The following is a 27400-nucleotide window of genomic DNA, read 5'->3' as shown; positions in this document are numbered from 1 at the left end:
ATGTACTCTGCATAGAAGTTAAATAAGCAGGGTAACAGTATACAGCCTTGACGTACTCCTTTCCCAATTTGGAACCAGTCTGTTGTTCCATGTCCAGTTCTAATCGTTGCTTCCTGACCTGCATACAGATTTCTCAAGAAGCAGGTGAGGTGGTCTGGTATTCCCATCTCTTTCAGAATTTTCCACAGTTTATTGTGATCCACACAGTCAAGGCTTTGGCATAGTCAATAAAGCGGAAGTAGATGTTTTTCTGGAACTTTCTTACATTTTCGATGATCCAGCGGATGTTGGCAATTTGATGTCTGGTTCCTCTGCCTTTTCTAAAACCAGCTTGAACATCAAGAAGTTCACGGTGCACGTATTGCTGAAGCCTGTTTTGGAGAATTTTGAGCATTACTTTACTAGCATGTGAGATGAGTGCAATTGTGCGGTAGTTTGAGCATTCCTCGGCATTGCCTTTCTTTGGAATTGGAATGAAATCTGACCTTTTCCGGTCCTGTGGCCACTGCTGAGTTTTCCAAACTTGCTGGCATATTGAGTGCAGCACTTTCACAGCGTCATCTTTCAGGATTTGAAACAGCTCAACTGGAATTCCATCACCTCCACTAGCTTTGTTCATAGTGATGCTTTCCAAGGCCCACTTGACTTCACATTCCAGGATGTCTGGCTCTAGATTAGTGATCACACCATCATGATTATCTGGGTCGTGAAGATCTTTTCTGTACAGTTCTTCCATGTATTCTTGCCACCTCTTCTTAATATCTTCTGCTTCTGTTAGGTCCATACCATTTCTGTCCTTTGTCGAACCCATCTTTGCATGAAATGTTCCCTTTGTGTCTCTAATTTTCTTGAAGAGATCTCTAGTCTTTCCCATTCTGTTCTTTCCCTCTATTTCTTTGCATTGATCGCTGAAGAAGGCTTTCTTATCTCTTCTTGCTATTCTCTGGAACTCTGTATTTAGATGCTTATATCTTTCCTTTTCTCCTTTGCTTTTCACTTCTCTTCTTTTCACAGCGATATTTAAGGCCTCCCCAGACAGCCATTTTGCTTTTTTGCATTTCTTTTCCATGGGGATGGTCTTGATCCCTGTCTCCTGTACAGTGTCACAAACCTCATTCCATAGTTATCAGGCACTCTATCTATCAGATCTAGGCCCTTAAATCTATTTCTCACTTCCACTGTATAATCATAAGGGATTTGATTTAGGTCATACCTGAATGCTCTAGCGGTTTTCCGTACTTTCTTCAGTTTAATCTGAATTTGGTGTTAAGGAGTTCATGATCTGAGCCACAGTCAGCTCCCGGTCTTGTTTTTGTTGACTGTATAGAGCTTCTCCATCTTTGGCTGCAAAGAATATAATCAATCTGATTTCGGTGTTGACCGTCTGGTGATGTCCTTGTGTAGAGTCTTCTCTTGGGTTGTTAGAAGAGGGTTTTTTCTATGACCAGTGCGTTTTCTTGGCAAAACTCTGTTTGTCTTTGTGCTGCTTCATTCCGCATTCCAAGGCCAAATTTGCCTGTTACTCCAGGTGTTTCTTGACTTCCGACTTTTGCATTCCAGTCTCCTATAATGAAAAGAACATCTCTTTTGAGTTTTAGTTCTAAAAGGTCTTGTAGGTCTTCATAAAACCACTCAACTTCAGCTTCTTCAGCGTTACTGGTTGGGGCATAGACTTGGATAACTGTGATATTGAATGGTTTGCCTTGGAGACGAACAGAGATCATTCTGTTGTTTTTGAGATTGCATCCAAGTACTGCATTTCAGACTCTTTTTTTGACCATGATGGCTACTCCATTTCTTCTGAAGGATTCCTGCCCGCAGTAGTAGATATAATGGTCATCTGAGTTAAATTCACCCATTCCAGTCCATTTTAGTTTGCTGATTCCTAGAATGTTGACGTCCACTCTTGCCATCTCTTGTTTGACCACTTGCAATTTGCCTTGATTCATGGACCTGACATTCCAGGTTCCTATGCAATATTGCTCTTAACAGCATTGGACCTTGCTTCTATCACCAGTCACATCCACAGCTGGGTGTTGTTTTGCTTTGGCTCCATCCCTTCATTCTTTCTGGAGTTATTTCTCCACTGATCTCCAGTAGCATATTGGGCACCTACTGACCTGAGAAGTTCCTCCTTCAGTATCCTATCATTTTGCCTTTTCATACTGTTCATGGGGTTCTCAAGGCAAGAATACTGAAGTGGTTTGCCATTCCTTTCTCCAGTGGACCGCAATCTGTCAGACCTCTCCACCATGAGCCACCCGACTTGGGTTGCCCCGCGAACATGGCTTGGTTTCATGAGTTAGATAACGCTGTGGTCCTAGTGTGATTAGATTGACTAGTTTTCTGTGAGTATGGTCAGTGTGTCTGCCCTCTGATGCCCTCTCGCAACACCTACCATCTTACTTGGGTTTCCTTAGTATACCTAAGTTAAAGATAACCTCTCCAGGTATTTCCCTTGGGGATATTCATGTCACTTATTTCATGTTACCTTTATAATAGTTTTCATATGTTTCACTTTGCAGCCACTACTTATGTTTTAATGATTCAGGTCTGTTCACCATCATTATAGACCCTTTGGTTGGCAGAGTAACTTTTCTGCTATGCTTGTCATTTTCCCACTTGTACAGAATTAAATTTTATCTTCGTTTTGGAAGCAGCGAAAAGTAAGAGAAGATTTCATTAGTAAAAACCACTTTCTTTTATTAAAGAGCAAAGTTTCCTTTTTGACCTGCCAAGTCATTTCTGTTAAAAGGAAGATTCATACATTTCAGTTAAACAGAAGTGAAGATTCTCTATGGAAAGCTTCAGAGTAATGTTGAAAATTAAGTACTTAATTTTTTTCCTGGATAGAAATTACATGGAAATTCTGCCTGTGGATCACTTTATTACTTGCATACATTAATTGCAGCAAATGCTCTGAATTTAAAAGTAGGATTTTAGTATATGAACAGGATTTTAGCTTCACTACATTGGGATATGTCTGTGATAAGTCATTGGCAGGTACCCGCTATATTCATTTTTGCTAAGTCACTTCAGTCGTGTCTGACTCTGTGTGACCCCATAGATGGCAGCCCACCAGGCTCCCCCGTCCCTGGGATTCTCCAGGCAAGAACACTGGAGTGGGTTACCATTGCCTTCTCCAATGCATGAAAGTGAAAAGTGAAAGTGAAGTCGCTCAGTAGTGTCAGACTCTTAGCGACCCTGGAATGACTTGATACAGGAAATTTGACTTAAGGGGAAGGGAAGCTGGTGAATTTCTGATTCCTTTCTTGTAAGTAGGAAGAGTTGGACAATGAAGAGAGACTCTTGTCTTTAGCTGCCTGTTGATTACACACCTCACCAACTCTGATAAGTCTAGGAATCCTAAGGTTTTTTTCTCCTGCTTTGTTGATTTTAGCCCTTGCCCCTGCCAGCCTCTAAACCAGGTATGAGTCCGTCCTGAATGGTCTTTGTGTTTGCTTTGTACATCTCTTCTGCTTATCAGGCAATCTTGATATTTGAATATCTTTCAGAAGTGCAAATAGGACCACATCTCCTTATAGGAATTTTATATTTTATGCACAATGTTCTATTAAAAGCACAGTCTTTTTTTTTTTTTTAAATGTTTCCTTGTTACTCTCTGCATACCTTCCACCCTGTCCTCCCCACCGCGCCAGCTGAAAAGCACAGAATCTTTTCAGTAAATGATACTTGACACTTGTATATCCACTTGCAAAAAAATGAATCTAGGTATAGATTCTACATCCTTCACAAAATTAACTCAGATTAACTCAAATTTCAGATAACAGACCAAAATGTGAAATGCAAAATTATAAAATTCCTAGATAACGTGGGAGAACATCCAGATTACCTTAGGTTTGGTGATGATGTTTTAAATACAATACCAAAGGTAATAGTCATGAAATGAATTGATGAGTGGACTACATTAAAGTTGAAAATGTATGCTTTCTGAAAGACAGTATCAAGAGAATGTGAAGACAATTTGGGAGAAAATAACTGCAAAAGATAACTGTTCTACTGTACAAAGAACCCTTAAAACTTAACAAGTGAAAAAACAAACAACTCGATTAAAAAGTGAGCCAAAAATCTTAACAGAGACCTCACCAAAGAAAGTATGCCGGGAATTTCTTGGTGGTCTGGTGGTTAGAGCTCTGTGCTTCCACTGGTCTGGGAACTACAATCTCACATGCCATGCGGCATGGCCATAGAAGAGAAAACAAGAAAATGTGCGGTTGACAACTAATTCGGGGAAATGAGAACGTAGAGATAAATGGCCAAAATCCAAAATGCTTGGCAACTCCAAATGCTGGTGAGGATGTGAAGCAACAGGAACTCTCCTTTATTGCTGGTGGAGATGTGAAATGGTACAGCTTTTTGGGAAGATAGTTCAGTAGTTTCTTACAACACTAAACGTTCTCTTACCATGCATGTGCGTGCTAAATTGCTTCAGTCTTATCCAGCTATTTTGCAATCCTGTGTACCATATCTACCAGGCTTTGTCAGGGGGATTCTCCAAACAAGAATACTGGAGTGGGTTGCCATGCCCTCCTCCAGGTCTCTTACCATATGATCCAGCAGTTACACTAAATTTACCCAGGGAAGCTGAGAACTTACATTCTTACATTGCACAGAAACCCGCACACAGATGTTTACAGCATCTTTATTCATAGTTACCAAACTTGAAAGCAACCAAAATGCCTTTCAGTAGGTGAATGAGTAAGTAAACTAATATATGCAGACAATGAATATTATTCAGTTCTAAAAAGAAATGAACCATCAAGTCATGAAAAGACATGGAAGAAACTTAAATACTAAGTAAAAGAAGCTAATCTGTGAAGGTTGTGTGCTGTATAATTCCAACTACACAGCATTGTAGAAAAGGGATACTTTATAAAAGGTAAAAAGATCAGTGGCATCCAAGGTTTGTAGCAGGGAAGAAAGGATAGAGTTCAGAAGAGTTTTAGGAAGGTGAAACTACTCCATGATACTGTAATGGTAGATACACTTGGATACTTTGTCCAAAGCATAGAATGTGAGACATCCAAGAGTGAACTCTAATGTCAGGTGGGACTCTGTTGGATACTGATGTATCAATGTACGTTGATCAGATACAGATGAAACAAATCTGTATGGTAGGGGTTCTTGGTAAAGGAAGAGGATGTGGAGGGTGAGGACTGGGAGCATGGGGCAAGTCTTTGTACCTCATGTTTAATATTACTGTGAACCCAGTTCACATCACTTCAGTCACATCCCACTCTTTGTAACCCTGTGCACTGCAGCACACCAGGCTTCCCTGTCCATCACCAACTTCCGAAGCTTACTCAAAGTCCTGTCCATCAAGTAGGTGATGCCATCCAGCCATCTCAACCTAGGTCATCCCCTTCTCCTGCCTTCAGTCTTTACCAGAAACAGGGTCTTTTCCAATGAGTCAGTTCTTCGCATCAGGTGGCCAAAGTATTGAAGTTTCAGCTTCAGCATCAGTTCTTCCAGTGATATTCAGGACTGATTTCCTTGAGGATTGACTGGTTGGATCTCCTTGCCGTCCAAGGGACCCTCAAGAATCTTCTCCAAAACCACAGTTCAAAAGCATCAGTTTTCTTTATGGTCCAGCTCTCACATCCATACATGACTATTGGGAAAACCATAGCTTTGACTAGATGTAACTTTGTTGGCAAAGTAATGTCTCTGCTTTTTAATATACTGTCTAGATTGGTCATAGCTTTTCTTCCACGGAGCAAGCATCTTTAATTTCATGGCTGGCATCACCATCTGCAATGATTTTGGAGCGCCCCAAAATAAAAAAGTCTGTCACCGTTTCCACTGTTTCCCCATCTATTTGCCATGAAGTGATGGGACCGGATGCCATGATCTTCGTTTTCTGAATGTTGAGCTTTAAGCCAACTTTTTCCACTCTCCACTTTCACTTTCATCAAGAGGCTTTTTAGTTTCTCTTCACCTTCTGCCATAAGGGTGGTGTCATTTGCATATCTGAGGTTATTGCTGTTTCTCCTGGCAATCTTGATTCCAGTTTGTGCTTCTTCCAGCCCAGCGTTTCTCATGATGTACTCTGCATATCAGTTAAATAAGCAGGGTGACAATATACAGCCTTGACATACTCCTTTTCCTATTTCCTATTCTGTTGTTCCATGTCCGGTTCTAAATGTTGCTTCCTGACCTGTGTAGAGGTTCCTCAAGAGGCAGGTCAGGTGGTCTGGTATTCCCATCTCTTTCAGAATTTTCCATAGTTTATTGTGATCCACACAGTCAAAGGCTTTGGCATCATCAATAAAGGAGAAACAGATGTTTTTGTGAAACTCTCTTGGTTTTTTGATGATCCAGCGGATGTTGGCAGTTTGATCTCTGGTTCCTCTGCCTTTTCTAAAACCAGCTTGAACATCTGGAAATTCATAGTTCACATATTGCTGAAGCCTGGCTTGGAGAATTTTAAGCACTACTTTATGAGTGTGTGAGATGAGTGCAATTGTGCAGTAGTTTGAGCATTCTTTGGCATTGCCTTTCTTTGGATTTGGAATGAAAACTGACGTTTTCCAGTCCTGTGGCCACTGCTGAATTTTCCTAATTTGCTGACATATTGAGTGCAGCACTTTCACAGCATCATCTTTTAGGATTTGAAATTGTTCAAATGGAATTGCATCACCTCCAGTAGCTTTGTTCGTAGTGATGCTTCCTAAGGCCCACTTGACTTCACATTCCAGAATGTCTGGCTCTAGGTGAGTGATCACACCATTGTGATTATCTAGGTCATGAAGATCTTTCTTGTATAGTTCTTCTGTGTAGTCTTGCCACCACTTCTTAGTATCTTCTGCTTCTGTTAGGTCCATACCATTTCTGTCCTTTATTGAGCCCATCTTTACATGAAGTGTTCCCTTGGTATTTGTAATTTTCTTGAAGAGATCTCTCGTCTTTCCCATTCTATTGTTTTTCTCTATTTCTTTGCATTATTCACTGAGGAAGGCTTTCTTATCTCTCCTTGCTATTCTTTGGAACTCTGCATTCAAATGGGTATATCTTTCCTTTTCTCCTTTGCTTTTTGCTTCTCTTTTTTTTACAGCTATTTGTAAGGCCTCCTCAGATAACCATTTTGCCTTTTTGCATTTCTTTTTCTTGGGGATGGTTTTGATCAGTGCTTCCTATACAATGTTACGAATTTCTGTCCATAGTTCTTCAGGCACTCTGTCTATCAGATCTAGTCTGGTAAATCTATTTCTCATTTCCACTGTATAATCAAAAGGGATGAGATTTAGGTCATACCTGAATGGTCTAGTGGTTTTCTCCACTTTGTTCAGTTTAAGTCTGAATTTGGCAATAAGGAGTTCATGATCTGAGCCACAGTCAGCTCCCTGTCTTGTTTTAGCCTACTGTATAGAACTTCTCCATCTTTGGCTCCAAATAATATAATCTACCTGATTTTGGTGTTAACCATCTGGTGATGTCCATGTGTAGGGTCTTCTCTTGTGTTGTTGGAAGGGAGTTTTGGCTATGACCAGTGCATTCTCTTGGCAAACCTCTTTTAGCCTTTGCCCTGCTTCATTCCACATTCCAAGGCCAAATTTGCCTGTTACTCCAGGTGTTTCTTGACTTCCTACTTTTGCATTCCAGTTTCCTATAATGAAAAGGACATCTTTTTTGGGTGTTAGTTCTAAAAGGTCTTCTAGATCTTCATAGAACCATTCAACTTCAGCTTCTTCAGCATTACTGGTTGGGATATAGACTTGGATTACCATGATATTGAATGGTTTGCCTTGGAGACGAACAGAGATAATCCTGTCGTTTTTGAGACAGCATCCAAGTACTGCATTTCAGACTCTTCTGTTGACCATGTTGGCTACTCCATTTCTCTAAGGGATTCCTGCCCATAGTAGTAGATATAATGGTCATCTTGAGTTAAATTCACTGATTCTAGTCCATCTGAGTTCGCTGATTCCTAGAATGTTGACGTTCACTCTTGCCATTTCCTGTTTGACCACTTCCAATTTGCTTTGATTCATGGACCTGACATTCCATGTTTCTATGCCGTATTGCTCTTTACAGCATTGGACCTTATTTCTGTCACCCGTCACATCCACAACTGGGTGTTGTTTTTTCTTTGGCTCCTTCCCTTCATTCTTTCTGGAGTTAGTTCTCCACTGATGTCCAGTAGCATATTGTGCATCTACCGACCTGGGCAGTTCATCTTTCAGTGTCCTAATTTGTTGCCTTTTCATACTGTTCATGAGGTTCTCAAGGCAAGAATACTGAAGTGGTTACCATTCCTTTCTCCAGTGGACCACATTCTGTCAGACCTCTCCACCATGACCTCTCTGTCTGGGGTATCCTTACACAGCATGGCTTAGTTTCATTAAGTCAGACAAGCTGTGGTCCGTATGATCAGGTTGGCTAGTTTTCTGTCATTGTGGTTTTAGTCTGTCTGCCCTCTGATGCCCTCTCTCAGCACCTTCCGTCTTAACTTGGGTTTCTCTTACCTTGGATGTGGGTTATCTCTTCACGGCTGCTCCAGCAAAGCACAGCCTCTGCTCCTTAGTTGGAAATGGGGTAGCTCCTCTGGGCAGCCCTGACCTTGGACTTGGGCTGCTCCCTCAGGCAGCACCAGATTATCAGATCCCTTTTAAATTTAATTGATTAGTTAATGTTCCCCAGGGACCTAGTATATCTTCTTCCTTCTTTCTGCCCAGAACAGTCAATTTTCTTAGGGTTTCTGTGTCCCAGTTAGACCCTGGAATGCAATCTTAGAAGCTAGCTAAAATGCTGTTCTAGTGCCTCTTTGCAGATTCTGAGCAATTTTACTCCTTGCAAAGGTTTAGTTAAAATGATTAGTTATGTGACGAGTACAGATTTGCTAGTGTCACTCTACAGTGTCATAGACAAAGTTAGTGAAAGTAAAAGTCACTCAGTTGTGTCCAGTTCTTTGCAACCCCATGGGCTATACAGTCCATGGAATTCTCCAGGCCAGACTATTCAGGTATGAGCTAAATCAAATCACTTACAATTATACTATGGAAATGAGAAATAGATTCAAGGGATTAGATCAGATAGACAGAGTGCCTGAAGAACTATGGATGAAGGTTTGTGACACTGTGTAGGAGGCAGGGATCAAGACCATCCCAAAGAAAAAGGAAGGCAAACAGGCAAAATGGTTGTCTGAGGAGGCCTTACAAATAGTTGTGAAAAGAAGAAGTAAAAAGCAAAGGAGAAAAGGAAAGATATACCCATTTGAATGCAGAGTTCCAAAGAACAGCAAGGAGAGATAAGAAAGCCTTCCTTAGTGAATAATGCAAAGAAATAGAGAAAAACAATAGAATGGGAAAGATGAGAGATCTCTTCAAAAAAATTAGAGATACCAAGAGAACAATTCACGCTGGTTCAGTTCAGTCGCTCAGTCGTGTTCGACTCTTTGCGTCCCCATGAATTGCAGAACGCCAGGCCTCCCTGTCCATCACCAACTCCCAGAGTTTACTCAAACTCATGTCCATCGAGTCGGAGATGCCATCCAGCCATCTCATCCTCTGTCATCCCCTTCTCCTCCTGCCCCAAATTCCTCTCAGTGTCAGGGTCTTTTCCAATGAGTCAACTCTTCGCATGAGGTGGCCAAAGTATTGGACTTTCAGCTTTAGCATCAGTCCTTCCAGTGAACACCCAGGACTGATCTCCTTTAGAATGGACTGGTTGGATCTCCTTGCAGTCTAAGGGACTCTCAAGAGTCCTCTCCAACACCACAGTTCAGAAGCAAAGATGGGCCCAATAAAGGACAGAAATGGTATGGACCTAACAGAAGCAGAAGATGTTAAGAATAGGTGGCAAGAATACCCAGAAGAACTCTACAAAAAACATCTTCACCACCCAGATAATCATGATAGTATGATCACTGACCTAGAGCCAGACATCCTGGAATGCGAAGTTAAGTGGGCCTTAGAAAGCATCAGTTCGAATAAAGCTAGTGGCGGTGATGGAATTCCAGTTGAGCTATTTCAGTCGTAAAAGGTGATGCTGTGAAAGTGCTGCACTCAGTATGCCTGCAGATTTAGAAAACTCAGCAGTGGTTACAGGACTGGAAAATGTCAGTTTTCATTCCAATCCCAAAGAAAGGCAATTCCAAAGAATGCTCAAACTACTGCACAATCACATTCATCTCACGTGCTAGTAAAGTAATGCTCAAAATTCTCCAAGCCAGGCTTCAACAGTAGGTGAATCGTGAAATTCCAGCTGTTTAGGCTGGTTTTAGAAAAGGCAGAGGAACCAGAGATCAAATTGTCAACATCTGTTGGATTATCGAAAAACTGACAAGAGTTCCAGAAAATCATCTATTTCTGCTTTACTGACTATGCCAAAGCCTTTGACTATGTGGATAACCACAATTGTGGAAAATTCTGAAAGAGATGGGAATATCAGACCATCTGATGTATGCAGGTCAGGAAGCAACAATTAGAACTGGACATGGAACAACAGACCAGTTCCAAATAGAGCAAGGGGTACATCACAGCTGTATATTGTCACTCTGCTTATTTAGCTTATATGCAGAGTACATCATGAGAAATGCCAGGCTGGAATCAAGATTGCAGGGAGAAATATCAGTAACCTCAGATATGCAGATAACACCACGCTTATGGCAGAAAGTGAAGAAGAACGAAAGAGCCTCTTGATGAAAGTGAAAGAGGAGAGTGAAAAAGTTGGCTTAAAGCTCAACATTCAGAAAACTAAGATCATGGCATCTGGTCCCATCACTTCATGACAAATAGATGGGGAAACAGTGGAAACAGTGGCAGACTTTATTTTTTGGGGCTACAAAAATCACTGCAGGTGGTGATTGCAGCCATGAAATTAAAAGACACTTACTCCTCGGAAGGAAAGTTATGACCAACCTAGACAGCCTGTGAAAAAGCAGAGACATTACTTTGCCAACAAAGGTCTGTCTAGTCAAGGCTATGGTTTTTCCAGTAGTGATATTAGGATGTGAGAGTTGAAATATGAAGAAACCTGAGTGCCAAAGAATTGATGCTTTTGAACTCCGGTGCTGGAGACTCTTGAGAGCCCCTTGGACTGCAAGGAGATCCAACCAGTCCATCTTTAAGGAAATCAGTCCTGAATATTCATTAGAAGGACTGAGGCTGAAGCCGAGACTCCAAACCTTTGGCCACCTGATGTGAAGAGCTGACTCACTGGAAAAGACCCTGATGATGGTAAAGATTGAAGGCGGGAGAAGAAGAGGACCACAGATTTTGAGATGGCTGGATGGCTTCACCAACTCATTGGACATGAGTGAGTGTACTCCGGGAGTTGGTGATGGACAGGGTGGCCTGGTGTGCTACAATGCATGGGTCACAAAGAGTTGGACACAACAGAGTGAACTGAACTGAAACCATGGTGGAGGTAGTGCACCTTCAAAAGGTCCCGTGCAGGCACTGCTACACTCAGTTCCCCTAACCATACAGAAGGCCGCCGCTGACCCAGGCCTCCCCCGGAGACTCCTAGACAGTCATCGGCGCGTCTAGATCAGTCTCTTGTGGGGTCATTGCTCCTTTCTCCTGGGTCCTGGTGTGCACAAGGTTCTGTTTCTGCCTTCCAGAATTCTCTTTCCCAGTCCCGTGTAAGTTCTGGCGGCTGTATGGTGAGGTTAATGGTGACCTCCTCCAAGAGGCTTATGCCATACCCAAGTCTGCTGCACCCAGAACCCCTGCCCCTGTGGCAGTCCACTTTTGACCCTTCCCTCCACAGGAAACACTCAGAGACAGTTCTGTTTCAGTCTCTGTGGGGTCTTTGGTGTGCAAAAGGTTTGTTTGAGTCCTTTGAGCCTCTCTGGAGGGTTATGGGATCTGTTTCTAAACGTGATTTCATCCCTCCTACCATCTTGCTGGGGCTTCTCCTTTGCCCTTGGACGTGGGGTATCTCCTCAAAGTGGCTCCAGGGCTGCGCAGTCACTGCTCCAGTGCCTACCATCTTGCTGGGGCTTCTCTGCTCTTGGTCATGGAGGATCTCCTCACAGTCACTCCAGCACCATGCTAGTGAACAATTAAAAGTAGCCAACTTTACCCAGGACGCTATAGGAGTTCAAGCTGTATATTATGAGGACTAGATAACGTAACAAAAGCCATCTCTTTCAGCTCTGTTTAGATCTTTTTGGCTTATTTGAAACCTGTTGCATAGACTATCCACTGAAAGGATTAAAGATGTTAACTTTAAAATAAATACACAAAGGTTTTTATTTTCACAGGAAAATAGAGAACCATTGTGTGTGTTCAGCAGCTTGTTAATATTTGACTCTTTGCGACCTCATGGACTGTAGCCCACCAGGTTTCTCTGTCTGTAGAAATTTCCAGGCAAGAATACTGGAGTGGTTTGCCATTTCCTACTCCAGAGCATCTTCCCAACCCAGAGGTCGAACCTGCATCTCTTGCATTGGCAGGCTGATTCTTTACTACTGCACCACCTGAGAACCATTACTTTACAATAAACACAAGTTTTTTCTGTACTTAACAAAAAAACTAATGTTGAGTTTTCTCTTGAGAGAAATGAATAGTACAAATTTCAGTACAGAAGTATATGACCTTGTGATGGTGCCCAGTATTTTTATATGTTTTTGTTTTGATAATATGGTGCATGTCTAATTGATAGAAGCTAGTTAAGAGTATTCAGGTCTGAAATAAACTTTCTTAGAACGACTGACAATTGTCTTAGCTCTTAGTACTTTGAAGTTTTATTTAAGATATCTAAATTGGTTAACTAAATAATAAATAAAATATCTTCCCAGAGGAAACTAGGTCTTTAAGGAACTCTTATTCACTGCCATATCATTGAACCCAGCACACCATTAGGTCCTCATTTAATATTGAGGCAGTCCATGATAATATAGAATATCTGACCTAACATTGTTCGTTTTTCCTTTCCTAAAAAAAGTGTTTGTATGGAAAGAAATCATGTTATAAAAACTTATTTCAAAGATGAAAGCAGGATTTCCCTGTGGTGCAGTGGATAAGAATCTGCCTGCCATTGCAGGGGACTTGGGTTCAATCCCTGGCCCAGGAAAATTCCACATGCTGTAGAGCATCTAAGCCCATGCACAACAACCACTGAGCCCATGGCTCTAGAGCCCGCAGTCTGCAGGTGCTGAGCCCACGTACTGCAACTATTGAAGCCCATGCACCTGTGCAAAGCAACGAAGACCCTGTGCAGCCAAAAATAAAATTTTTAAAAAAAGAAGAAGAAAGCAAGAAAAGATTGAGGGCAGAAGGAGAAGCGAGAGACAGAGGATCAGATGGTTGGATGGCATTACCGACTCAATGGACATGAGTTTGAGCAAACTCCGGGAGATGGTGCAGAATAGGAAAGCCTGGCATGCTGCAGTCCATGGGGTCGCAAAGAGTCAGACACAACTTAGTGACTGAACAACAAGAAAAACTATTGTTACTCAGTACCATTGTATCACGATTGGTTAATAGAAAAATAATGGAATTCTATATTACAAAGAGTACCATTAAATAGAAGAACCTGTGATCAAATCCAGATGCATATCAGAATTATCTTGAAATCTGCCTGCAATGCAGGAGACCCGAGTTTGATTTCTGAGTTGGGAATATCCTCTGGAGGAGGAAATGGCAACCCACTCCAGTATACTTGCCAGGAGAATCCCATGGGCAGAGGAGCCTGGCAGGCTATAGTCCATGGGGTCATAAGAGTTGGACATGACTTAGCGACTAAATCACTACCACCACAGATGCCCAGGTATTTCTTTTTTTTCGCCAGAGCTCCAGATACATTTCTAATGGGCAGCCATGTTTAAAAACAACTGGACTGTATGAAGATCTTTTACTTTTATTGAGTTTGTTTTACTTTTTCTATTTCATATTCAGTGCTCCTATTTCATTTACTTAATGTTTTCCAATTTCTCCATTTCTTTTTTTCTTATGTTCTTTCTCAAGCCTTTATCAAGTGTAGTAGAAAAACTTTTGTATACATAAACATAAATGTATAATATATATTTTAGAAAACATGAATTTTTGTCTAAAAAAATTGTGCATTTTGATTCTACTTGTTTGACTTAGTGAAAATAGAAAGCTAGATTTTTAATTAAAAAAAATACATATGCAGCGAGCACCAAAGGTTTACTCCACGGCAAAGGAAGCTATAGTCAATATCTTGTTATATACTATAATGGAACATAATTTCAAAAATAATATGTGTGTGTATGTAAATATATATATATATATATATCTGGATCACAAGAAAAAGAATTCTGCTTTTTGAAATTTAGTAATGTTTACCTTTTTGCCAGTTCTTCTAAATGTCCTATGGACATAACAACATATGAGATAACAAAATTTTAAAAATATTTGTGTAGGATATAAGATTAACATTAACGTAAATTTAGCATATTTAAATTATTAATGACATCATTCAAGATGCTCCTATTCTTTTTTCTGCACTTGATAAAATATTCTCAGAAATGTTTCTACGTCTCACTATGATTATATGTTTTTTCTTTTCCCTTATTTTTTTTTTCATTTTTGTTTTATGTATCTTTGATTTTTTGTTGTTAGATGTCTAATAGCTTATGATGTCTATCTTCTTTGTGAATTGTACCTTTTAGCATTAAAAATATTCATCTTTGTTTCACTTTAAAAATCTTAAATTGCAAGTTTCACTAGCACCATACATGTGAGCTCATTCTGATTTTAATCTAAATCTGGTATCCAAAGGGGCTTTTTAGGTACTTGGAAGGTTTAAGGGTGCTTTAAAAAGTTTTTTTTTTAATTTATTAATTAATTAATTTTGGGCTGCATTGGGTCTTCATTGCTGTGAGTGGGCTTTCTCTAGTTGCGGTGAGCAAGGGCTACTCATTGTGGTGGCTTCTCTTTGTTGCGCAGCATGACCTCTGGTCCTGGATAGTTGCAACATGTGGCCTCAGTAGTTGTGTGAATCTTCCGGGACCAAGAATTGAACCTGTGTCCCCTGCACTGGCTGGAAGGCAGATTCTGAACCACTGGACCATGAAAGCACCTCTGTAAAAGTTTTAAATGACCTAGGAGTACAATATTTACCCTAACCTTAAAGGGAAGTGCAGCAGCCATCCTAGACGAGAGAGGTCTGTGGAACTCTTAGAGAAAAGAGAAGAGAAAGAGAGAGGAATGGCAGGACATTCTCCTAAGAATTTTCTTACAGCTTTCTTCTTAGGAAGCTTTAGAGCTCTGAGTTTACCAGTTATGGCAGTATTTTGGGCCTAATGGACATCTCACTCCGGCATACTTGTGCTGCAGAATCTAGAATGCACTCTCTTCAATATGGTAGCAGCCACTAACCAAGCGTGGCTGTTTACAGTTGCTCATTAGCCACATTTCAGGTGCTCAAAAGAGCTACCTATTTGGACAGTGTACCTACAGAATGTTTTCATCATTTTGGAAAGTTCTTTTGCACAGCACTAATCAAGATGAAAAAGTTACACAAGAAAAATGTTAGGAAGAGCTATGTTGGGTAGAGATTAGTATAGAATTGAAAAGGATATTTTCTTGACTTAGATTCTCTTAAGATTATGAATATCACCATATCAGTTGATACTTGGAACATTTCAGGGATTTAATTCTTACACTTTTGCTTTCAGAGTAAAGTAAATTCTGTAGTTTTATTTCAGGATTATACAAATTGGTATGTTTGAAATGAATTCATTTATAGAGCAGAGAGTAAAAGATGTGAAAAACAAACTTATGGTTGGGGCGGATGGGGAAGGGAGGGAGGGATAAATTGGGAGATTGAGATTGACCTAGATACCACTATAGATATCTAACTAGTCCATTCTAAAGGAGATCAGTCCTGGGTGTTCTTTGGAAGGAATGATGCTAAAGCTGAAACTCCAGTACTTTGGCCACCTCATGTGAAGAGTTGACTCATTGGAAAAGACTCTGATGCTGGGAGGGATTGAGGGCAGGAGGAAAAGGGGACGACTAGGATGAGATGGCTGGATGGCATCACTGACTCAATGGACATGGGTTTGGGTGGACTCCGGGAGTTGGTGATGGACAGGGAGGCCTGGCGTACTGTGATTCATGGGGTCTCAAAGAGTCGGACACAACTGAGTGACTGAGCTGAACTGAACTGAACTAGTAAAACCTACTGTATAGCACCGGGAATTCTACCCAGTATTTTGTAATGACCTATATGGGAAAAGAATCTTAAAAAAGTGAATATATTTATATGTATAATTGATTCACTTTGCTGTACAGCTGAAACTAGCACAACACTGTAAGTCAACCATGCTGTAATAAAAACTTTTAAAGATAAAAGTATTAGCATGTCTGTCAAGATGATTCTGAAAGTTAGAATTTGTGAATTCATATTTCTGCCATACATTTGATTTCATTATGCTATCTTCTGAGGCAAATACTGGTTTAATAAGATTTTATTTCTTTGGTTTTCTTTGTTCCCATTAATTAAGCCTCTGAAACTTCGAGACTTTTGAGCTATTTAGATAAATCCTTGTGTACTTCATCTGTCCCTCAGCCCTCTCCCTACTTTCAGTTCAGTTCAGTTCAGTCGCAACTGACTCTTTGCGACCCCATGGACTGCAGCATGCCAGGCTTCCCTGTCCCATCACCAACTCCTGGAGCCTACTCAAACTCATGTCTGTCTCGTCGGTGATGCTACTTACAAAGCAGCAAATGAATGTTTTTATATTAGAAGGAACTGTGCTCATTGTTTAGTTTCCCATGCCACCTTCAACATAAGAAATTAGGGGAAAATTTTGTAATACAGCAAAATGGTAGAGATTAATAAAATCTATCATTTTTCCCCAGAATGGAAACTTTGTCATTTTTATTATATAATGTACTGATTAGAAAAAATAATAGGAAATTAAAATTTGAAAGAGCTCTCTTGATCTTAATGAGAATACTCCTAGTGTGTGACCTTTGAGTCAGATAGTGACTGTTGGTTTATGGTAATGTATACCTTTTTACTGTATTAGTAAAGTAGAAGAGCACAGTCTTTTCCGTACATATAAAAAAGGCATCTGATTATATTTAACATCCATTTTGATCATTTAAAAATCTCTTACTAAAATACTGAAAGATATTTCAATAAATACACTAATTATACATTTTTCTAATATTCAGCTGTTTTCCTAAAATGAACTGCCTTTGGTCATGGTTTATTACTATTTTAATCTGTCATTTGATTCTTATTGATAGTATTTATTTAAAAATAGATTTGTTTGTTTTGCCAGATTTTATTATCCCTGGAAGAACTGAGAAGCTTTAGTTTGTTTCCTGGAACAATTGAAGAAGCATAGAATTTACCTGTTCCTTTAGGGTTTCATCTTCTTATTTGATCCTGCTACTTTTGTAGGATGTAATTGTTTGCAGCTTAAATTCTTGCAATAGATATTGATTTATTCTTAATTTTCATATTTATCATCATAGACTTACATTGTTTTTTTCTTCTGTGTCTATGGTTATAAATTATCTTATTCTTAATTTTGTTTTTGTATTTTCTTAGACTTATTTTCTGGAGAAGGAGATGGCAACCCACTCCAGTATTCTTGCCTCGGGAATCCCATGAACCAGAGGAGCCTGGCGGGCTACAGTCCATGGGGTTACAAAGAGTTAGACGCGACTGAGCTCACAGCACAGCCCTAGTTTATCATTTTATTTTCAAAGAGCTAATTTGTCAGTTCTAAATAAGTTTTTGTAATTCAGTTTCCACTTTTCATCATTATGAATTTCTCTCTCTTCTAAAAAATTACTAATACCCAAATGGTTATTCTCCTTCAAATATGTTGCTTTAAGTGAAGGAAGTGACTTAAGAAGTGAAAATTGCTTGTCTGTGATGTAGGCTTCCTACTTCTATAAAATTGCAACACTTAATTGTAGTATAGGTAGTTGCTTAAATAGAAATCATTAAGATTCCAGAAAAAGGACTGTGATAGACAGTTGTAGGCTGTAGCTTTTCCTTCATTTGTATCACAATCTTGTTGAAAGTATATTTGAAAGAATTACTAGTATATAGTGTCTTTTTTTTTTTTTTAATTTTTCCCATTTAGAATATTTTGGCATCATCTGGCAGTTTTTTGCTTAACTTCTTGTATACTAACGACAAAGATTGCTTCCATAGCTTTCACTTTTCTACTTAAGGATCTTATTGTTTCACAGTAGATGGAGTGATGGGTAGATTTTTATATCAGTGGCATTTTAGAACATTAAAAATGTGAGAATATAAAACAAAGCTATATTTAGTCACATTAAATCAACTAATACATTTCTATTTATTTATTGAGAAGTTTCTTTTGTGTTATATGTATTTTCTTATAAAATGTTTCCTTTAAGACTAAATTTAAGTACTTGATTTCCTTTGTAGGTATAAGCGTGTCTTTTCAGTTGGAACCCATGCGATTACTACATATAATCCCAATACCTTAGAAGTAACAAATCAGGTAATAATTTTAGAAGCTATTAGGTGAACTCCACTTGAATTTTAAAAGCCAATGCTCCCTGGCCTGAAATCAGGCCAGGAAGGATAGAAATGGCAAATTTGAAAAAGATTAATATGCTTATATAATGTTCAATACTCAGGACCATACATAAATAAATAAAGGGAGCATATGTGTGCATATTTCTAGGCTCTAAGGAGTATAACTTTTTACTGTTATTTTGATTATAAACATCATTTTAATGTAAAATTTGTAAATTGTTTATAATTTTAAGGGCAATATTGTTACTGTAATACAGACATACATAAGTCTTAAGTGCAATGGTTAGAAAATGTATGTCATAAAAATAAGGTTGCTATTTATAAAGGCAAGACTAAACTGAACATGGGTAAATAAACACTGAAAATATTCTAATTTAAGTCCAAGTTAGGCATGTTTTACAGATTCCTCTTTTTGTTGCTGTTTTTAAAGGTTTGTAGATAATCATAAAATGTTATTCCCCAGATCTTTTCATATCTGTGTATTTTAGTTGCTTTGGATTGATCAATCATTAATCAGTCAGGCATTGAAATTGGAAAACATAACTTTTTTATTATTGCCTCTGATAACTGAAAACTTTTTGGTTTGTTTTGTAGAATTACTGTAAAACAAAACGTTTTCTAGATCTCAGTACTGTTTCGTAAAGTTTTTCATTTAATCAGTGATTTGAAATTAAAATGGTAAAATATGTGTTGCATTTCATCACAGTGTAGCACCAGTTGAATGATTTCCTCTTTTTTGTTAGTGGCCTTATGGAGACATTTGCAGCATCAGCCCTGTAGGAAAAGGACAAGGAACAGAGTTTAACCTCACATTTCGTAAAGGCAGTGGAAAAAAGTCAGAAACGTTAAAATTTTCTACAGAGCACAGAACGGAACTTCTTACAGAAGCATTGGTGAGAATTGTTTCATGTTAATAGACTAAATTTCTCTCTTCTCTTTTTTAATGAGTTACATTAAAGTACAGATACTGGTGTTCTGAGCCCTTTTCCCACTAATTGACCCTTAATTGACACTGTGAAACTTTTACTTTTTTCTTACTAAGAGACTGGATAATCCTTTAGGTTTGATAGTTCTTTTAGGTCTTTTTAAATGCATTATATAGAACAAAGCAGTTGTATGTTTAATCTACCCTGTTTTTCAATAAAATTTCACACACTTTTTATTGAATCTCCTTCAACTATAACTTTAATAACATTTTTTAATATCAGGATTACCAAGTTGGGATTTTACTTACTTTGGATAGAAAGTACTGAACTGAGAGTCTCTCTTAATAAGTCTGTTGTTATAAACTATGTTTTTTATGTCTTCTCTTTCAGAGATTTAGAACTGATTTTTCAGAAGGAAAAATCACAGGAAGGGCAAGTATTTCTAACATTTATTAATATCTTTTTTGGCTTATCAGTGTTACACTTTAGAAATCCTTGCATAAACTGTGTATTCCCTTTGTGGCAAAGGTGAAGAAAATGAAACATAATTTTAATGTCTCCTGATATCATGTGATGGATAAATGTAGTTTAATAGAAAACTCAAATAGGAGAAATTAGATTTATGACTGTTAATGCCAATAGTTAGATAACAATCTTCAGGCAGAACTAAATATTAAAAACTAAATATTTATTAAAATATTAAATATTAAAAATAAGACTTCATTTAGGAAGTCTTTATTCTGTGTTCTTAACAGCAACAGAAGCTTTACACTGCTGATAATACTTTTTAGAACATGCAGTCGCTGTTTGTTGTACAAGATTCTTATTTTGGAAGTATTAAACTTGTAAGAAAATTTATGTATTGAAACTGTCTCATTGTATGCTCTCGCCCTGAATCTGGGGGCTTCCCAGGTGGCTTAGTCACCTACCAGTGCAGGAGACGTGGGTTCAGTGCCTGAGTCAGGAAGATCCCTGAGAGGAGAAAATGGCAACCCACTCCAGTACTGTTGCCTGGAAAATCCCATGGATAGAGGAGCCTACCAGGCTACAGTACATGGAATCACAAAAAGTCCTACATGACAGAGACTGATCATGCTCGCACTCCCTGGGTCTTGCCGATAATGAAGGTTTGCATGGTGCAATGACAGCTTTCAGGAAGTAATTATTGCTTATTAGAATCTTAACTTTTCCAGGCCTTCTCTAGACATGTTATAACAGCATTTAAAGTAAATCTGAGTCTTCTGGAGAGGGGAAATGGGTGCTGATGCTTTTCTTTCACTCCCTTCAAATACAAAATTTCTTTCCATGAGAAGGTATTGCTTATATAATAGGGGTGGGGGATCCAGAGTAATGTGTAAATTCATAGCACTGTCCAGAACTCTAGCTTCTGGCAAAAGGCAGGACCTGAATTCTGATATGCTGGCAGTACCATTCCCTTGTTTTTTAAAAGCCCTCATCCTTTCTATGGGTATTCTGTTCTGTGTTTTAGTATCTGAGAAGCCTCACTGATCTCAACTCAAGCAAATGGTTGGTTGCTCAGGAGCCATTTAAAATAGCTTAATGGTATTTGGTGAGCTCCTTGCTGCTTATACATGATAAGCCACAGTCACATTTCTATAAATCATAATTTAGTACACTTTTTAAAATTATGTTAGTAAGTGAGTTTTCTGTATAGCTCATCTATTTGGAAAACAACTGCTTCCTAACGCATATTTATAGATTTTGTTATAAGTTCCCCTTTATATATGTTAACTTCAGAAAGTTAATATTTTTCAAACTTTTTGGTGGAAACAGTATCCATAGAAGATAGCCTGAAGGGCAGCAGTTTTATGTAAGTTGAATTTGGTCTTAGGCTTCCCATCACTCCTAGATATATTCTAAATCAGGTTCTCTTAAGACTGTCTTGGCCACCACAATCCTGAAGGACAATGATTTGTTCCCTTGACAAATCTCACTGCCTTACAGTTGATTACCTTCTGAAAGAATGGAGAATATCCTGCAGACTGGGCTGAGGCATGTAAACCAGCATAGTGGGAAAAGCACCAACTTTTGTGACCTCCCTTCCCACCAGATTTTGTGACCCACTTCTGCTGGAAAGGTGTGGTACTGCTCCATCCTTTAGTGCAGATCAAGGCTTTAAATATATTCTTGGGTTAATGCAGGCCCTCTGGTCTTTCTGCAGAATTCCTTTAATGAAACTGTCGTGTTCATGATGCCGTATCTCAGAAATGCTGAGGGGATTGATGGATATGATTCTGTGAACCTCATTGCTGGGTTTAATGTTGGGAGGTGGAGATATTTATTATCTAATGTCTTACTCTCTTTTCTGAACACCTGCAAGAAAATTTCTCTGCCATTTTAGTATTAGAAGTAGTTGTATTTTTGAGCAGCAACCAGCTTATTTTTACCTTAAGAATCATGTAACTGACCATGCATTCCGCTTCATATTGATGGGTAGAAAACTTTATGGAGTTTTTGGGTCAACAAGGGAATGGTCGTTTCACATCTGACATTTTATTATCTTATTTTCTCTTTGTCTCATTTTTCCTTTATTCTGTACATATCATTTTGGTTATCAGCCCCAACTAAATGTTTTTTCTAAGAATAAAACTGGGGAGTAAATGGATGTTCACCCTTGTAATTATTTCTGATACTAAGTTCTTTAATTTATAAAGGAATGTAATCTAAATAGAGCTTCCCAGCATGGTGCTAGTAATAGAAAACTGCTTGCCAATGTTGGAGACATAGGAGATGTGGGTTAGATCCCTAGATTGGGAAGACCACTGGAGAAGGAAATGGCAACCTACTCGAGTATTCTGGCCTTGAGAATCCCACTGAGAAAGGAGCCTGGCAGGCTCCAGTTGGTGAGGTTGCAAAGAGTCAAACACGACTAGCACCAGTTACCTAAATCAAATTTAACTTGCTAATGTGATCAAACTTCTAAAGATGACATCCCAGTGGTGTGTATTTAGAAAAGCCTACAGTCAACTGAGGCTTCAGCTTTTTTCTGTATATAGAAAAAAAATCTACATTACTTCATGACAAATAGAAGGTGAGAAAATGGAAGTGGTGACAGATTTTATTTTCTTGGGCTCCAAAATCACTGTAGGCGATGACTGCTGCAGTGAAATTAAAAGATGCTTTTTCCTTGTAAAAAAATCTATAACAAATGTAGACTGCATATTATAAACCAGAGACGTCACTTTGCCAACAAAGGTCCATATAGCCAAAGCTATGATTTTTCCAGTAGTCATGTAGGGATGTGAGAGTTTGACCATAGTGAAGGCTGAGCACTGAAGAACTGATGCTTTTGTATTGTGATGCTGGAGAAAACTCTTGAGAGTGCCTTGGACAGCAAGGAGATCAAATCAGTCAATCCTAAAGGAAATCAACCCTGAATATTGGAATATTGGAAAGACTGATGCTGAATCTGTAATACTTTGGCCACATGATATGAAGAGTGGACTCATTGGAAAAGACCTTGATGCTGGGAAAGATTGAAGGCAAGAGGAGAAGGGAGCAGCAGAGCCTGAGATGGTTAGATAGCATCACCAACTCAATGGACATGAATTTGAGCAAACTCCAGGAGATAGTGGAGGACCAAGAAGCCTGACTTGCTGCAATCCATGGGGTCGTAGAGTCAGAAACGACTGAGTGACTGAACAACAAGAAAAATATCTACATTGATATATTGAACTAGCTTGAGTTGTTCAAATTAAATACCCTAAAAGCCCTGAAATGTAACTTAGCTTTTTTCATATCTAACTTGATTAAAAGAATCCATCGACAAAAGTTGAAATCTTTTCTTCAGTGGAACTCCTTCAGAGTAACTTTTGTTTAAGATTTCCCTTAAGATTTGCATGAGGGTGACTTAAAATTGTTTCACAACTAAAACCTTTGTTAATTTTAAAAAGATACACTGTCTTTTCATACTGCTCATACTGTTTACGGGGTTCTCAAGGCAAGAATAGTAAAGTGGTTTGCCATTCCCTTCTCTAGTGGACCACATTCTGCCAGAATGAACAGTATGAAAAGGAAAAGATAGGACACTGAAAGATGAACTCCCTAGGTTGGTAGGTGCCCAATATGCTACTGGAGATCAGTGGAGAAATAACTCCAGAAAGAATGAAGGGATAGAGTTAAAGCGAAAACAACACCCAGTTATGGATGTGACTGGTGATAGAAGCAAGGTCTGATGCTGTAAAGAGCAGTATTGCATAGGAACCTGGAATGTTAGGTCCATGAATCAACACAAATTGGAAGTGGTCAAACAGGAGATGGCAAGAGTGAACATCTACATCTAGGAATCAGCGAACTAAGATGGACTGGAATGCGTGAATGTAACTCAGATGACCATTATATCTACTACTGTGGGCAGGAATCCCTTAGAAGAAATGGAGTAGCCATCATGGTCAACAAAAGAGTCCGAAATGCAGTACTTGGATGCAGTCTCAAAAACGAGAGAATGATCTCTGTTCGTTTCCACAGCAAACCATTCAATATCACAGTAATCCAAGTCTATGCCCTGACCAGTAATGCTGAAGAAGCTGAAGTTGAATGGTTCTATGAAGACCTAGAAGACCTTTTAGAACTAACACCCCAAAAAGATGTCCTTTTCATTATAGGGGACTGGAATGCAAAAGTAGGAAGTCAGGAAACACCTGGAGTAACAGGCAAATTTGGCTTTGGAGTACAGAATGAAGCAGGGCAAAGGCTAATAGAGTTTTGCCAAGAGAATGCACTGGTCATAGCAAACATCCTCTTCCAGCAACCCAAGAGAAGACTCTACATGTGGACATCACCAGATGGCCAACAGTGAAATCAGATTGGTTATATTCTTTGCAGCCAAAGATGGAGAAGCTCTATACAGTCAGCAAAAAGACCAGGAGCTGACTGGATCTGATCATGAACTCTTTATACACTTTCTCCTGAAGAAAGTGGGGAAAACCACTAGACCATTCAGGTATGACCTAAATCAAATCCCTTATGACTATACAGTGGAAGTGAGAAATAGATTTAAGGGACTAGATCTGACAAACAGAGTACCTGATAAACTATGGATAGAGGTTCGTGACATTGTACAGGAGACAGGAATCAAGACCATCCCCATGGAAAAGAAATGCAAAAAAGCAAAATGGCTGTCTAGGGAGGCCTTACAAATAGCTGTGAAAAGAAGAGGCGAAAAGCAAAGGAGAAAAGGAAAGATATACCCATTTGAATGCAGAGTTCCAAAGAATAGCAAGGAGATATAAGAAAGCCTTCCTCACTGATCAGTGCAAAGAAATAGAGGGAAAAAAAAATAGAATGGGATAGACTAGAGATCTCTTCAAGAAAATTAGAGATACCAAGGGAACATTTCTTGCAAAGGTGGGCTCCATAAAGGACAGAAATGGTAGGGACCTAACAGAAACAGAAGATATTAAGAAGAGGAGGCAAGAATGAACAGAAGAACTGTACAAAAAAGATCTTCACAACCCAGATAATCACAATGGTGTGATCACTCTCACTTACCTAGAGCCAGACATCCTGGAATGTGAAGTCAAGTGGGCCTTAGGAAGCATCAACACTACGAACAAAGCTAGTGGGGGTGATGGAATTCCAGTTGAGCTATTTCAGATCCTAAAAGATGACGCTGTGAAAGTGCTGCACTCAATATGCCAGCAAATTTGGAAAACTCGGTGGCCACAGGACTGGAAAAGATCAGTTTTTATTCCAATCTCAAAGAAAGGCAATGCCAGAGAATGCTCAAGCTACCGCACAATTGCACGCATCTCACATGCTAGTACAGTAATGATCAAAATTCTCCAAGACAGGCTTCAGCAATATGTGAACCGTGAACTTCCAGATGTTCCAGCTGGTTTTAGAAAAGGCAGAGGAACCAGAGATCAAGTTGCCAACTTCCACTGGATCATTGAAAATGTAAGAAAGTTCCAGAAAAACATCTACTTCTGCTTTATTGACTATGCCAAAGCCTTTGACTGTGTGGATCACAAAATACTGTGGAAAATTCTGAAGGAGATGGGACTACCAGACCACCTGACCTGCCTCTTGAGAAACCTGTATGCAGGTCAGGAAGCACCAGTTAGAACTGGACATGGAACAATAGACTGATTCCAAATAGGAAAAGGAGTACGTCAAGGCTGTATGTTGTCACCCTGCTTATTTACCTTATATGCAGAGTACATCATGAGAAACTCTGGGCTGGAAGAAGCACAAGCTGAAATCAAGATTGCTGAGAGAAATATCAATAACCTCAGATATGCAGATGACACCACCCTTATGGCAGAAAGTGAAGAAGAACTAAAGAACCTCTTGATGAAAGTGAAAGAGGAAAGAAAAAATTCCCTTAAAGCTCAACATTCAGAAAACTTAAGATCATGGCATCCAGTCCCATCACTTCATGGCAAATAGATGCGGAAACAGTGTCAGACTTTATTTTTTTCGGCTCCAAAATCACTGCAGATGGCTATTGCAGCCATGAAATTAAAAGACGCTTACTCCTTGGAAGGAAAGTTATGACCAACCTAGACAGCATATTAAAAAGCAGAGACATTACTTTGTCAACAAAGGTCTGTTTAGTTAAGGCTATGGTTTTTCCAGTGGTCGTGTACGGATGTGAGAATTGGACTATAATGAAAGCTGAGCACCAAAGAATTGATGCTTTTGAACTGTAGTGTTGGAGAAGCCTCTCAAGAGTCCAAGTCCCTTGGACTGCAAGGAGAGCCAACCAGTCCATCCTAAAGGAGATCAGTCCTGGGTGTTCATTGGAAGGACTGATGTTGAAGCTGAAACTCCAGTACTTTGGCCACCTGATAAAGACTCTGATGCTGGGAAGGATTGAGGCCAGGAGGAGGAGGGGACGACAGAGGATGGGGTGGTTGGATGGCATCACTGACTCAGTGGACATGGGTTTGGGTAGGCTCTGGCAGTTGATGTTGGACAGAGAGGCCTGGTGTGCTGCTCTTCATGGGGTCGTAGAGTTGGACACAATTGAGCATCTCAACTGATATGATACTGTCTTTAGTTAGCCTCAACATTCTTAATTGAATAAACATAAACCTCCAGATGGCCAAAGTAAAAATGTCGTTAAGAATTTGAGTAGTAGCTCTAAAATTTTATAATACAGATTTTCTTTTTTTTTTTTTTTCTGCAATGAGTGATACATTAGATGTAATGGTGTTTTATGGTAACCTGAAATATAAATTTAAAAGTATTATTGTTTTTCTCTGCAGAGATATAACTGCTATAAGCATCACTGGAGTGATACAAGAAAACCTGTCATTTTGGAAGTAACGCCAGGAGGCTTTGATCAGATTAATCCTGCAACAAACAGAGTCCTCTGTTCCTATGACTATAGAAATATTGAAGGCTTTGTAGATCTCTCTGATTATCAAGGAGGGTTTTGTATACTTTATGGAGGATTTAGTAGATTGGTAAGTAGTGTTTTTAAAAAGTTATCTTAAAAGAGACATGACCATTTGAAGGAAAGCAGAGTGTTTACACTTAATTTTGAAATTTCCTTTGAGTCCTCTGGAAGGAAGTATGGTATTTTGGGTGCAGGCTTTGGTATCAGGTAGACCTCAGCTTGAATTCCAATTTGCTGCTCTCTAAAATGTGGAGAATAATATGTGTATGTCTTAGGTTTTTTGATCAAATGAGATACTTTATGTAAAATTCTTAGCACAGTATGTCACTTAATATTTAATAAACAGTGATCACAGTTTTATTTTCATTAGTATTAATGTGTTACTTGAAAGTTTCTAAACTTTCTTTGAAAAGTTACATTAAACTATCTTTTTTTATAGTTTTCTTTCCTTTGCCCAGCTATTTGTAATCTGAAATCTGAATAGACTTTGAAAATTCAAATTTGGAGTTCATTGCATGTTTTTGTCTTGAAATTCTGAGTTACATGTAAATTTTGGGACACAGCAGAAACCTCTTAAGGTGCTGAGACCCTGTTTTTTAATTGGCAGTAGAAACAGAGCTATAGATTATGACCATTT

The 27400-nt window shown here is 39.0% G+C and overlaps 1 protein-coding gene across 2 annotated transcripts in view; it reads left to right on the top strand.

Annotated features, from left to right (window-relative positions):
• DNAJC13 (DnaJ heat shock protein family (Hsp40) member C13) overlaps window positions 1-27400 on the top strand; it is a 158751-nt gene that overhangs the window by 28087 nt on the left and 103264 nt on the right. For both annotated transcript variants that reach the window (XM_004003339.6, XM_042237066.2), the window contains exons 3-6: window positions 18358-18433; window positions 19215-19364; window positions 19788-19829; window positions 26630-26830. In XM_004003339.6, coding sequence (XP_004003388.1) covers window positions 18358-18433; window positions 19215-19364; window positions 19788-19829; window positions 26630-26830 — 469 coding nt within the window. The remainder of the gene's footprint in view (window positions 1-18357; window positions 18434-19214; window positions 19365-19787; window positions 19830-26629; window positions 26831-27400) is intronic.

The sequence above is a fragment of the Ovis aries genome, chromosome 1 (assembly GCF_016772045.2).
Source record: "Ovis aries strain OAR_USU_Benz2616 breed Rambouillet chromosome 1, ARS-UI_Ramb_v3.0, whole genome shotgun sequence".
Classification (NCBI taxonomy): Eukaryota; Metazoa; Chordata; class Mammalia; order Artiodactyla; family Bovidae; genus Ovis; species Ovis aries.
Note: the sequence above shows the minus strand (reverse complement) of the source record. Positions and strands in the feature narration are given on the sequence as shown.